At 31.0% G+C, this 15,821-nt stretch overlaps 1 protein-coding gene across 7 annotated transcripts in view; it reads right to left on the bottom strand.

Moving 5' to 3' along the window:
* The window catches only part of Fhos (Formin homology 2 domain containing), a 142,185-nt gene that overhangs the window by 53,848 nt on the left and 72,516 nt on the right, over positions 1 to 15,821 (bottom strand). For 4 of the 7 annotated variants that reach the window (XR_013006238.1, XM_076407807.1, XM_076407808.1 and 1 more), the window contains exon 1: positions 7,451 to 7,608. Coding sequence is in view for 5 of the 7 variants with exons in the window: in XM_076407807.1 (XP_076263922.1) it covers positions 7,451 to 7,488 (38 nt within the window). In the remaining 2 variants the exon portion in view is untranslated. Of the gene's footprint in view, positions 1 to 7,450; positions 7,609 to 13,105; positions 13,216 to 15,821 lie in introns of those variants that run through there. The other 3 variants (XR_013006237.1, XM_076407804.1, XM_076407805.1) reach the window with 1 other exon arrangement.

The raw sequence follows: 15,821 nt of genomic DNA on the forward strand, positions 1-15,821 counted from the left end.
GAAAACTATTTTCTACAACCACCTACATACGTTTTCTTCTTGTTGTTTTAGATTTTCTCCTGTGTATAAGTGTATCGAAAAATATCGCGCCGAAGTGGTACAAATACTTGAAAAAAGTATTACAGAACAGTCGCAACTGATTTATGTATGATTTAATAGACGGACTTGCTCCCATGTGATGGAATCGGAACAAATAAGACAGGTTGATCGCGTCGGCCGCTTGATCAAGACAGTTCCCGTTAGTCGAGATCAGTGGAAGTGTGTAGACATACAGGGTGACCTCTTTTTTTCCTTTCAATAGCATGTTATTAGGTTAGCCAAAATGTAATCGCTTTTTTATTCTACTGCTAATTGATAGGCGGACATGTCTAGAAGTATAATGGCGTTCGTTCCAACGATGAATCGATTTTTATAGCGTCCGCTTATTTTTTTAGGATGAACAGGATATTCATTCAGTTGTAGTTTGAGTTAGAGATAAGATAAGATAGATATAATATTAACAATAAAATATGTAAAAATAATCCTTCCAGAGCCCAGAGCGATTTTGGTATTTCATTTAAAGGTTTATGACGTTTCCCAGTACATGATTTTAAAGGTTTATTAAAAATATCGATTTGTTTGGTCCAATATACTTTTTTTTTCTTTGAGATTTGTTTTCTTTAAATATCAGTATAGATATAACAGTTGCAAAAAAAACAATATAATTAAAAACAAATATTAATACTTTTTATTCTCCGATATAATGAAATATAGATATTATTCTCCATCCGACATCCCCATTTTGAGTGGATGACGATATGGTATTAAATATTACTTTTACAGTAAAAATTACAGTGAACACACGTCATCACGACGTCGAATGTATTGCCTATCGAAATTTATAATTTCGTTTTAGACCGTATTTTCCTTCTCATTTTAATCTACTTAAAAAGGCATATGCACGTCAGATGTCTGCAATATTCTTCAAAACATTAGAGCTAATAATTACAGGTTATAAATCGCTGAATATTGTTGCAAACAAGCAGTTTGCTTGTTTGGATAAATTTCAAATCGCTGTTTATTTATTTATAGTTTATTAAATTAAAACCTATAGCTTAAAGCGCGGACTATACCCACCATGTATCCATATAATTTTTCATTCATACAGCGATCACTAACTTGAATACGAAGCTTCCAAACAGGTTTTAGCAAACAGTCACCTGATGATTTAACGAAGTATTAAAGTCGATTTTTTACGATTTTTAATTGAGGTCTCCGATTATGCGAAAGAGTTTTCTTTACGGGACGATTTCTATAAACCGTGATAAAATCGTATTTATTCGCAACGTATCTCAGGAGAAAGAAGTATTTCCATCAACGAGGATAACACTTTAAAGTATTTATTTATTATTGCAAAGAAACTATTTTTACGCTGAGAATATTTTAGAAAATACGTATTTATATCCATCGAAAGTAAGATGCTCATATAAATGACAATAAATTTATTTCAAATCAAGTTTCGTCGAATTTTATGAATAGGGTAATAAAAATGGTGGAAGCAGTGAAAAGGTGTTAGTTATACGCGAATTTCTCTAGATAAATATTGACACTATAAAGGTCAAGTATCAATGATCCATAGCTGACAGGCTCAACAAGTAACTCACTCCATATATACGAACTCAATGTCTCGGAACGACGACAGTAATTATTACAATTTTTTTTAACTAATTAATATTAAAAATAAAACATGTATTGATAAAAGTATTTATATTATTTTTAGTCATTTATTCAGAAAATAGATTGGATTTTCGTTAATGGCTTTCATTTTATTTCAGTCAACAGAAAGAGAATATTGTTAAGCAGATGTCGTTTCAAAACTATATTATTAATAGTGCATTTTCACTGCTAATAAAACTTCAAGGAAAATAAATTATATTAACAAATCGATCAAGTGGTGAGAAAACATATATTCGGATAAAACAGCTGTCTGGCTTGTATATATAGTCAATCTTAATATAACATAGTGCGTCTGTATACTAAAAATACATTCAAAATAACAAAATATATGTCAGAAAATTAGTCAACCATATAAATGTATTATAATTGGTTTAAAAACGTACGATGCATAAGGTTGGGTACTTTCTCCCCATTTTACCAATTGAGATTTTTTCTTAATAGATCACTTTGAAAGTACTTGAAATATCATATATCGATCTCAATACACTGTTGTGATTGATTTGAAATAATCATGTACATTTCGTGCAAATTCGTCTCGATATACTATACTTTTTACAGCTCTCTATCAGTTAAATGATTTAATAATAGATATTTATATTTATTATATTAAAGTAATTAATTAATATATTTTTAGTGCTCACAAAAATATGAAACATAATTACAAAACTAAATATAATTTGAAACAATAATAATATAATTTATCATAAAGGTATTTTATTGTTAAAATAAAAGGAAAACCAAACTATCCATAGTACAATCTACAATTTATACCCTAAACATTAAAAACTACTCAAAAATAATGAGAAATATAACACAAAACATAATCTCTCACTCAGATTATTTCAATACACATTTCAATAATATATTATTATACAAGACATCTAAAGACTCCGTTATAAACGCTGGTTATTTTGTGTCCCACGACAATGTAGAATGATAGATCTTATAAGTGTCCAAAAATGGAACAAATAATGTAGGTATGAGTATAAATATCTATAAAAAATATAAAATTAGGATTAATTTGGTTTGATTTATTAATTTTTTATTTCCGGTGTTCTTTTTCTAGTTCAATAGTACGTTTGGTTCTGAAAACAACTTAATATTCCGACAACGTTTCAGCAGAATATATATATACAGAAAGTGTCCAAATTATTACGGACGGTACTTGTATAGATGTTGTTTTTAAAGGGTTATTTTATCTTAAATAGATAGTGGTAACACGGAAGTATACGCGCGTCATTTGTCAATTGAGTGACGTTTCTTCTCATTCAGTAATTGTCCGTTAAAAGGCGCGCTTTATTCTGTAAAGGCTCTAGTTGTACTGTCTAGTTACTATAATTTCATTACTTTTAACCGATTTTTGTGTCTAGTACAATCAAAAGGTAGGTAATGTTCGGTATAATAAAACTTTTGCTGTCTTGTCTACGAATTTACATTTTGTTAATGGTTCGACGCAATTACCTCAAATTTTTAACTGTATAAGGCTTGGTCTTCAAGAAAATGTTTAGAGATACAAACGTTGTTACTGCTATTCACACATTCCCAGATTTCCAGAGATAAAAAGCCTCTTGAGGGAAACCGTACTGGCAAATGTGCAGAAAAACAATCACCACATATACTACCGATCGAAAAATTAAAAACCTCTACCTCAAAAATCGTAAAAGGAGCATTGCCCGTTTGACTAAGATACTAAACGACGAGGGTATAAAGATTTCGGAGAGGACAATGCGGAAGCGGTTGGTTGAAGATAATCTAATAGGACGGCGGCCTTCCAAAAAATCACGCCTAATCAACAGCATGAAAAAGGAACGACTCCCATGGGCCTAAACAACATCGAAATACGACTGTTGCAGACTGGAGTCCAGTAACCACAACTTTTCTGAAAAATACAATTCGCCAATAATGAATTTCTAATATTAATTCTAGTACTGTACAGTACATGTACATTTCCGACGAATCAATTTCCCAAATTTGAAAAAAAATCGATATACAACAATAAGTATCAAAAGTATGTCGGATTGTTATGACAAAATACAGTTAATTAACTTTAAACAACAGCAGTTATATTCAAGTGGTTGGCTAGTGAGCCACTAACTAAATATTTCACTAAAGTAGTTAAATTATTTTCACTTTTTAGACATAAAACACACCATGGCTCGTGACGGGTTTATTTTTAACTAGTCGACATGAGTCCATTACACGGTCGAGCCGGAAAAGGCCAAGAAAAATCCGATCCTATTTTGGAAGATGGACGTTAATCACAATAAATTAGAAAGTCGTTGTGGGAATAATCCTCAAAACAACAACAAAAAACTTCTAGTTTCACTAATGTATTGACTTAATCATAATTCGGAGAATAATTACGGTAATAAATTGAATCGAATGGCAATATTCTCACATTCTAACTGCAAAATTATGCGCAAGAAACACGATATCGTTAATTATTCGATCTCCCATTACTGTTACTTTAAAATAGGCTGATTAGAAGCTCGTAATTTTGACGCTATTAACATTCTTAGGGACTTCCTTTGCACCGCGGAAATGTCAAGATCGCGTCGCTGTCCGTCATAATTACCATTTTCCAATTAATTACGCGAAATCTCGTTAAAATCCCTACAACTCTTCCGACTTTTCTCAACGAGATCACACTTGTAGAGTTCACTAAAACTATTTATGTTTGAAGTTGTTTGTTCGGCAGCCAATATTTATAATTTCAATCTCCTGACAATTTGTCTGGTTTATACTCGCTAATATTTTGATGTTATGCTAAATTGTCTCTTAAATCATTTCGTCTGAAGATATTTTCAGTTCGAAGGTTGGGTGTGATGTTATATTTAGTTCCCAATAATGCGATATGTGCGTTTTGTGACCAGCCAAATAATTTCCATTCTATTTCAGATAATGAAGTAATATTTTACTACAATTATATATGTAGTAAATAAGAAGTAAATAAAATTAGATATATTGTTGAGTAATGTCGTAGGTAATAGTAAAGTAAGATATGCGTAGGTTTTACCAGGCAATAAGCTGAACAGTATTTTTAAATTGAATTTACCTAATACTAAATACTGCCAGGAGATGATCTTTTTCAATCCAAGTACTGACCATTGCTACCTATATGTTTCGATATTTTCTTAATATATTTTAGTCTTCTTTTTATCAACTAGGGTTTCTCTGAACTGAACATACTGTTGGCTCAGAATCAGCCCTCAGAACTAACAAACACGAATTTATGACCAAGTTCCAGCAAAATCCGAACCGGCAACTATCCCAACAGCAGGAGAACCGTCCTATCGCCTTTACCACTGCGCCAACCAAGCCGGCTTATGTCATTTTCTCCAAAATTTCAAGCAAAATACTCTTTGGATATATTAAAAAATAAAATAGATAGATTTATAAAAAATAAATTTAAGTCCAAAAATCACTACAAGTTCGAATGTTTCTTTTTTATTTCTGTATATATGTTTGTTAATGCAATTCAAGTGTAATTCGGTGTAAAAATGATTGTAAGAAATGATTTTAGGTAAAATTGTAAAAAAAGATTAGGGTACTGCATTTTTCCTTTTTTAATAGAGAAAAAATGACTAAAATGACCTTTAAAACATATTTTATTTTATTTTTGTTGTTATTTTTGTAAAAAAAAGATATCTAATGAATATCAAGGTGTATTCCACACAAAAATGTATGCAAACAAAAAGCTTTTGAACATAAGGATGTTGAATAATAAATGCTGTAGGCTGTTTATTAATATGAATAATTAATATGAAATGTTAATGAACATACTAAAAATTTTAAATAGTATTTCCACATAGTTAACAGTCAATAATGCACTACTAGAAAGGGCTGGCCTTATTTTATTGCGTACTTATCTTTATTCGCAATAAAATAAGCACTGTTGACTCGCTTCCAAGCCAACATCAAATAAATAAACGCTTTTACAAATATAAAAATAATAAACGCTTTTACAAATATTCCAATTTGTAATACAATTTAGTTTTCTTCACAGGATAAAATCTTTCATCTATATACATTTTGAATATTGTTGATTGTTTTTCATCTCACATTGTATATTATTATTGAAAATTAGTTGGGTAACAAAAAAAACAGCATTTGGCAGTTTTTTACAATATTAAAATCACACAATATAGAAAATATAGACAATTTTAAATGGGCGAATGTGAAACAAATGGCTAGAAGTATAAAATCAGCATGTATGTCAAATTTGACGTAATTATTTTCCTGAAAAAATGCTGAAATAAACACATTTCCATTATATTAGAACAAAAAAACTTGAATAAGACCAAATAGGTTTATAGCTTGCATTATAAAGCCAAATGTGGAGGACCATTAACAAAGATTCAGTTTGTAGTTGTAATAAGGAGTAAGTCCTTCATTATAACAACTATGTACAATTGTTTTAATTGATTAAATACATAATAACTCTTTATTTGCAAATCATTTAGCATTGCCAATCGGAAATAAAGATATGGATACAAGTTTTATCATTGGCATCAGCAGAAGTGATTCTGTCTACGTTATTAATTATTTGTAAAAAGAACACGTGTGAGTACAAACATGATTTTTTTAAAATCTAGCAAACGATAATGCAGAGGGCTTCCAAATTGAACTGAACTAACACAACACGAGTATAATTACAGCTTGAATTCGAACCTATTAACCAAATTTATTCAAATACGATGGTATGTATAATTTATTTTAATAGGGAATGAAGCAACATCTTGACTTGATTTAATACAAACTTAAGTACTAATTTAATATAAAAATGTAATATAAAAACACATCTTTGAAAATATCACTTTATATCAGGGAATACTTGTAATTTTAATACAATAAATTGTGTGATACATCCTAATAATAATACTCAGGGAGGTTAATAATTAAGCTAAATTGTGTGTATATACTAGAATATAAAATAACATTGTAAATAGATAAATAAGTTTAGGTAGGTATTAAGCTAAATTGTGTGTATATAGTAGAATATAAAATAATATTGTAAATAGATAAATAAGTTTAGGTAGGTATTAAGCTAAATTGTGTGTATATAGTAGAATATAAAATAATATTGTAAATAGATAAATAAGTTTAGGTAGGTATTAAGCTAAAGTGTGTGTATATAGTAGAATATAAAATAATATTGTAAATAGATAAATAAGTTTACGTAGGTATTAAGCTAGATTGTGTGTATATAGTAGAATATAAAATAATATTGTAAATAGATAAATAAGTTTAGGTAGATATTAAGCTAAATTGTGTGTATATAGTAGAATATAAAATAATATTGTAAATAGATAAATAAGTTTAGGTAGGTATTAAGCTAAATTGTGTGTATATAGTAGAATATAAAATAAGTGTAGTGTTATATAGGTTAAATAAGGTTTTTGTTTATTTTTATTTAGTTATTTCAACGATTATTATATACATTTTTTATTTTAAAACGTTTTTTTTTTGTTTGTTAAAAATCTAAGTTTGATTATTTTTTAGTTTTGAGTGAGTTCCTTATTTATTTCTTTGAAGTCGGTTCAATTTTTTTTGTTCAAAATATTTTATTGTGCTAATTAAACAAAGAGCATTTGTACTATATTTTCTGGCATCACTAATTCGTAAACATAAGAGCTTTGGAGAGAATACTGATATTTTATATTACGAATGAATCATCAGGAATAGCTCAGTTAATAGACAATAGGCCATACGGAAGAATTAACATTTTCCTTACCTGTTCGTCGAAAAATTATCGTAATACAAGTACCGCATTTTGATTCGCGTTTACAGTGCGGCGTGAAACCAGTCGTTTATTGTCGAATCGGATCGAGAAAGATAGGTCGCGTTGTCAACGGTCAACTGCAATTCGGAAACGCCCGGTGTTGTTCGATTCACGGATGCCAAAAATACGCCGGCTTTCTTAACCGTCTGGCATCACCAAGAGTTTGGCACTGGTATCGCTGTCACGTGGTGGTACCGTATTTACGATTCAAATTAAAACAGAATTGCTTTTTTTATTTCATAAAAATGATATACAACATGGGGCAAAAGTCTCGCTACCATTTTAATTGCCTATAACTTTGCTCATAGAAAAGATAAGTAAGTTTGGTTTTCGCAAAAAGTTTATTTGGTCTTTACGTTTTCTTTTCGTTATGATTGAAAAATTATATCGGCTAAATGGTGACCGCGATTCGCTATGAAACTTTCGGCTCTTTTTAAGCCATTTTTCATGACATCCTGATCTGAGGCCGAATTTCTTCGAAGATGTTGAGTCATTTGGAGCTTATTCGCATACACTTTTGACTAAAAAAAACGCATAAGAAAATGTCTGCTACTGTTAAATCCGGAGATCTGGCTGGCCATGCTAAATCGCCACTTCGCGAAATTAGTCTTCGCGGAAAAACGTCATTCAACAATTGAATTATTGAACCAGCTTTGTGTGCTGTGGTACTGTGGTAACAATAACAGCAACGCCTTGGTCATTTTCAAAATATAGTGATCAATGTTGTTTACAGCATGAATACCGCACCACACATTGTTTTCAGTGGATGTAGTTAATGCAATGATGTTTCATGAATTAATTGCGGATTCTGTGTTCCCCAAAACCCACAGTTCTGTTTATTGACGTGGCCACTGAAAAGAAAATAGGCTTCATCACTCATTATCAATTTAGACGAAAAGTCTTCAATTTCACCAGACAGCCCTAGGATTGCATTACTGTACTCAACTCGTTGATGAGGATCTCTCGGTATCACTTTTTGAACTAGTTGAATTGGACACTGGAACATTTTCAAATCAGTTTTCACAATTCGCCTTAAACTGCGTGCAGAAATGTGTAAATGCGAACCACATCTCCGAATTGATGTTGCAACACTGTCGCGCACCAGAGTCATTTTCAGCGTTACGAGAGGTCCGGAATGTAACGATTATTTTCAGTAAATATTGTCACTATTTGTGCTCGTTCTTGTGGCGTATATTTATCCATAATAAAATTTGGACGTCTACAAAACACAATGGTTAATGCAATAAATCAATCAGCAATCAAAACGGTAGCGGGACTTTTGCCCCACCGCTTATATATTCATAGATTTTTCTCATCATCATAAAAAATAACAGCCCTAAAAGGTCTAAAAGGAGAATTTGAAGCCATTACTCGATGAAACCATCAATAGGAATCGCTATCGACTACATCGAATCTAGCACTGTCAAATAACGAACCTAACACGAGTAAAGACACAATAATGTGATTATTCAGTATGACAACGCTAGACCACATATTGAAAAATCGGTGAAAACATCCTTGGAAACATTAAAATGGAAATATTAACATATTCGCCATATTCTCTGGACCTTGCTTCTTCTGATTATTCCTTATTCCGCCTTACGAGCATCTGTCTGAGCAGCGCTTCACTTCTTCTGAAGATACCAAAAATATGGGTCGATTCCTGGATAGCCTCAAAAGATCGTATATCGAGATGAAATCATGTAAATTGCCTTGAGAGCTAAAATATCAACGTGGGGCAATAAAACTCACTTGTTAGTTGATAGACTTTATACCAAAGACGGTGCTTCAGAGCTCATTACTATTAAACAGTAAGAGTCAGATAAACTCTAGTTGGTGGAAATAAATGTGAACTCATACTAAATCTTACCGAAAACAAAAGACAAAAGAAAGCATAACCAATAAATTAAAATAATACCGAGCACATGCACGGCACAGTCTTACTGGGTAGTCTACAAACTAACTTTTACCACTGTTCTGTTGTATTTGATCAATTTATAAACAAACGAGTGCGCTGGTAGCGAGAGGGGTAGCTAAGCTAAATTTAAGAATTAAATTATTTAAATTAAGCTTAGCTACCCCTCTCGCTATATATATATATATATATATATATATATATATATATATATATATATATATATATCGCTAGGAGCAACTATACACTATACAAGTTCATGCAGTTTATTGCATATCAATGATCCATTAGCTTTATTACTTCCACATTGCAAGGTTTTAGCTTTACCAGATAATAGCACAACATATTAGTAGATATTAATGTTAATATTTGAAACGACACACTACTGTGATTGTAAGGTATTCCTTTTCAACAATGTATTTCATGAATCCTTGAAATATCATCAATGATAATGACATCATATGAGATTGCAACCCAAGTGTCTTTAACATCAAACTTGATTCTTGAATAAGTCACTGAAGACAGTTTAAAAATTTCAGTTAAAATATTTGCCTACTATTTAAAAAAATATAATTTTCGATATGCAGTCACGCCAGTAACTAGACTGGGTGAGACCAGATGTCTTCTGGGATGATTTCTAAGTTGGACACTCGACAGTCGGTAAGCTTAGTGCCGAAGACCGTGTTTCGGAGCCCACATTAAACTGTAACTCCAGTCCAGATAAACCTTTGTTGGTAAAAAGGAGACTTTAAAATATAAAAAAAATAAATTCCATTTATTATCTTCTTTTACATAGTCTATGGGAGAGATATCATGTAGGAATGAAGAAGTATAAAAGTGTAATGAAGAATATTTTGTCTCAAAGCTACTGCATGTAGAATAACGCCAATTCAATTTTATACCCAAAAAAATTAAGTTAAAATCTTAAAATGGTAACATCACTTTCAGAAATGGAACCATCAGACTGGAGACAAAACTAACAAAACCACAATACGAACAATATGTTTTTCAATTAGTATTTGTTTCAAATGACCCAACAGAGATTCTGACTTCATTACTTTTAATTATTGCAGTATTATATCATTTACATCAACGAATATTACTAGTTCTATTATGTATTTCCTTATAATGCCAAAACAAATTGATTTTTTAGTTAAAATGCGGTTAATTAACGTTAAACAGCGTCAATTAAATTCACGCGGCTTGTTAATGAGCCACCAACGGAATGTTTCACTGAAGCAATTAATTTTTGTTCACTTTTCGAACCCAAACACGCCCCAGATCGTGATTCCTTTATTTTTAACCCATTGACATGAGTTTTAAGCACGAAACGGTCACCAGCTCCATCGGAGAAGGTTAATAATGGACGAACCAATTTTGGACGACGGATGTTAATTAATGAAAATGCCGATAAACGTAGAAAGCTATGGGAAAAATCTATAAAGCTAACAAAAAAAAAGTTTATACAGTGAAATTTCACTTATCGATTTATTTTAAACATTTAATTAATGATCTAAAACTAATAAATAGTGATAGTTAATTAGGTGAATGTCATAATTAAATTATATCTTTCGGAACTGCCTAATCTCTAGGAATTTAGCGGGGTGTACAATTAATTAATAAATATCAACGATTATTTTGATGAAGACATACTACTGTGATAAAAAAGATATTTTTTGTCATAAACTAAACTCACTAAATAAATAGTTCAACTAGTTAAATTTGAACTTGAGTTTCAAGTAACATTTTAGGTCAATTTGTAAATATTGTGTGAATATTGTGTTGTGATTTCCAGAATATATATTGTACTCATCAAGTATATGAATAATTTAAAAAGAACCATAACTTTGGTTTGTTATAGTATATTTAGAAATAATTACATGTCTTTATTTTTCAAACTTATTTTAAAATTAAAGATGTTTATTAAAGATGTTTATTAAAGGTTCTTCATAATACATATTTTATATTATGTCCGCTATAATATATATACCAAAACATCTTAACTCCCAACATAGTATTACTCGCCTGTTAGTAGATATCAACCGAAATATTATTTGTATAATTTATTCTATATATATTATTTTCTTCAAATATACGTATAATTTCAACAATTGGCAACGTTGCAAATCCAATACTTTGTCACTCGCACATGTCAATATTCTCCAGAATTAGATTCATTGTCAAAAAGCTTTGATTTGCAAACGCAAAGAGAACTTAGTGAAAATAAAATCAAAATTCTATATAAATTATCAAAGTATATGTAACAGCATTGTTGCAGTAAAAGAAATAGTATTTTAATAATAAAAGTATATAATAAAAGTAATCTAGAAACGTCAAAAATAAATCCAAATTTAGAAGAAACTAGGTTACGTTTAAACAAGAAATTTATATCTCAAGGTAAAAAACAAGTTATTTTTATTTTTTAAATTTAGTTCAAAGTTTTGGGACGAATTAAACGAAAATATTAAGCACAGTATCATATTTAGTGCAACACATCATTGTTTGATAAAGACATTTCACAAAATCCGTAATCAAAACAACACAGATCATCATAAAACTTCATAATCAAAATAATCCGCGATGACTCATCATTCGGATTTCATAAAATCGGGGTTTCCTCATTCCGTATCTGTTCCAATGCAAAAATAAACATTTATTACGAATATTTTGGATGCAGTCCAATTGGGTATCCAGGTGTATCCAAAACCTTGAATACCAAATCGTTCGGACGATTGTTACAGCCACCATCGAAAATAACGAAATCTCTAAAATAACTTCCGTTGTTAGCGAAAAACCAATAAAGCAGGTTTCTGGATTTATTTTTATTTACTCGCCGTTACCTTCCGTCCAGCGAAGGCACGTTAGTTAGTTCAGAAACGATCGTAAAATCAAAGAAAATCAGCAGAATGTATAATTAAAGGCGTTATTTATTGATATTTCAAACGTTATTTATGCGCAAATATACTTCAAAGTAGGAAATGTTCACGGGGATAGTGCATATTTGAATACCGGTCGGCACCATAGACAACCATATATACGCGTCGTTCTGGTAAATAAAGTTGCCTGCACTCACTGTCTTATTATATTCTTATTCTTAATTATTTTACAGATTGTTATATTTAAATATATTTGGACCAATAATGTATTTATGTTGACAGTGGATATCAATATTTCATTAATTAACTAAAAATTATGTTAAAACTAAAAATTGAATATTTATTATAATAGAAAAAAATGAAGTAGAAAATTCTCAAATCCTGTCAAAATATATATGACCAAACAGTTTTTTTTATAGAAATAGCATATTATTTAGATGTTGGATTTAAATGATAAACAATAACCTTTAAAAATATACCTATATATTTTGGTTTTGAAAGTTAGGAAGAATTCCTATTGTTAATTGTTAATAAGAATCAGTTCATCATTTCTCGTCCTTAACATCAATAATTTCTTTTTGTTTATGCAAAATAGAAAGGGATTTTATATATATTTTGATATTAAAAATCAATGAGAGATATTTTTAAGATACATAATAACATACTACATTTTAACATTTTAATTCAACCTATAGTAGTAGAAAAAGTTATAGAAGCTAATAGAAATGATTACGAAATAAAATTTAGTAATAAAATCGAATCCCCATCGAAATTCGAAGTGTAATAAAAAGGCAGGATAAAAACCGATGTACTTACTTTAATTCGAATCCTTCGAATTCCTCTTGTTGCTCGGAGATAGAGGCCTCAAGGTCAAGATAAGAACCATAATCGCCATCTTTGTATAGCTGAAGGGCGGCGTCATCCAACTGTAAAAAAAAATGGTGGTCAGATTTAATGTTTCCTAAGATATAATTATAGTGAAAAGAAATGAGTCCATATATCACGGTTAGAATACTGTCCCGACAATATACAACTTATTAATTTATACATTTAGTCATCCCACAGTGGCTGTGATGACTCGAATCTATTCAGTAGGCGGTATTTCCCAATAAAAAAACATTAAATAGTTAGCATAATTGTTACAGATGTTCGACAAGTTGTTATTTTAAGGTTCTAGCAATTAGAATGCAATGACATTGAAGCCTTCATGATTTCTTAGGATACTTGGGCATTCCGTAAACTTACCGTTCATATTAACAAGTCAATTGAAAAATCCCCGGCCTACCATAGTAAAACACTTTTTTTTGGCAAAATTAGTTTTTTTTATTCAACATAATTCCCTTCAAGGGTGATACACTGATTATAGCGACCCTCCAACTTTTAGATACCATTTATGTAGTACGGTCTGTCCTTTGCTTCAAAATAGGCCTCAGTTTCCTCGATCACTTCTTCATTCGACGAAAATTTCTTCCCAGCGAGTATTCTTTTGAGATCTGAGAACAGGAAATACTCGCCGGGGGGCAGATCTGAAGAATACTGTGGATGAGGAAGCAATTCGAAGCCCAATTGCCATCGTTTCCACTGACTCGTGACACGGTGCATTGTCTTGGTGAAGCTGCACTTTCTTTTTCTTCAAATGCGGCCGTTTTCCAGCGATTTCGTCCCTCAAACGGTGCAATAACACTATGTAATAGTCGCTGTTGATGGTCCTTCCTTTTTCAAGGTAGTCAATGAAAATTATTCCATGCGCATCCCAAAATACAGACGGCATAAACTGGCCAGCCGACTGTTGCGTTTTCCCACGCTTTGGAGCGGGTTCATTGTGTGCAGTCCACTCGGATGACTGTCACGTGGACTTCGGAGTGAAATGATCAAGCCATGTTTCATCCATTGCCATATATCGACGCAAAAACTCCTGTTTATTACGCTTGATCAACTTCAAACACTGCTCCGAATCATCAACTCGTCCTTGTTTTTGGTCAAAAGTGAGCTCGCGCGTAAATAATATGATGTACACGTTCAGTTTATATCTTTAGAATGTCTGCTAATTTCATTCAATTTCAATTTACGGTCATTCAAAATAATTTTGTGGATTTTTAAATGTTTTCGTTGGTAACAATCTATTTTGAGCATCCACTACCTTCATCGTCTTCGGTGCTCATTTCACCACCAACACGCGAAATTTCTTTTTATCCATTTTTTCCACAATAGCAAAAGTTGCTTCCCTCAAAATGCTATAATTCACAAACTAATGATTCTACTTTAATGATTAAATTTATATACGCATCTTTTAAGGGTTAGGGCTAACTAAAACGCATATGGATTTAATTCTAGTAGCGCCATCTATGTGTTAGACCGGGGACTTTTAAATTGACCTGTATTAAATAATAGGCAGTAATGGATAAATAATAGATTTTTGAATATCGTCATACAAACGTTTGTAGCAGTTCTAATGTGAAAGAATTTTCCACAGTTCTAAATGCATTCAAATCTATACTAAATTCATCATATTTTAGGCATAATGGAGTCGGGGGAAGTAAAAGGTCAGGGAAATACTATTCGATGTACTTCTTGAACACGAAACATTGAATATTGGCTATTTTGAAGATTTTGTTGAAGTGTGGAAAGATAACATTGATAGAACAACAAAATCCTCATTTGGCAAGATTACTTGTTCATATGCTCTCATTCTCAGTTAGGTAAAAATATTAGATAATATTATATTAGATTATTCAAGTATATCAAAGGGTAAGAGGTATTTAGAACATCAGGAGTTATTAAAATAAATTGTCATTGTCCAGCTGTTACAACTTTTATGTATAAAATATTTTTAATAAAATAATTGAACCGACCGATTTTTAACACAAAAAAAAAGTTTTAAAATAAAATATGTACATAATTATCGTTGTAATAACTAAATAAAAATAAACAAAAATCTTATTTAACCTATCTACTACACGTATTTTATATTCTACTATATACACACAATTTAGCTTAATACCTACATAAATCTATTTATCTATTTACAACATTATTTTAAGTGCTACCAACTGATCACTTTGATGTCTGTGTCTTCACTTATAACCCAAGTAAAGTGCAGCCCGTATGAGGAAAAATAGGAATGAAAGAACAATGATTGAAAATAAGGAACGTTTCAGGCCTCGGAGTCCTCTACATAGACTAGGTTATTTGCGCATCAAAGAGTAATAAAATGAACACTATGTTTTTGAATTTTTTTTTATCATTTATTACAGTTTGGGAACACTCTTGTATTTCCTCTAAATTGCTGATGTCGCGACAACAAAAGAAACAGTACTTGGAACATTTGCTGACATCATGGCAAAATATATATCTCTGCCTAAGGTTCTAAAAAAGTACAAGTAGCACTTAACAGGATCTATAAAAGGACTGGAAACTGGAAAATACAGCTTAATACTTCCAAATCTGTCGATGTTAATTTTGAGTTGCGGCGAAATGACAAAAACATAATTATGTCACACGGCGGATGCCCTATTCTTCAAGCAAATATAGG

Source organism: Rhynchophorus ferrugineus, unplaced genomic scaffold, assembly GCF_030347505.1.
Source record: "Rhynchophorus ferrugineus isolate W39M unplaced genomic scaffold, kcgeb_rfMv2 rfM6, whole genome shotgun sequence".
NCBI lineage: Eukaryota > Metazoa > Arthropoda > Insecta > Coleoptera > Curculionidae > Rhynchophorus > Rhynchophorus ferrugineus.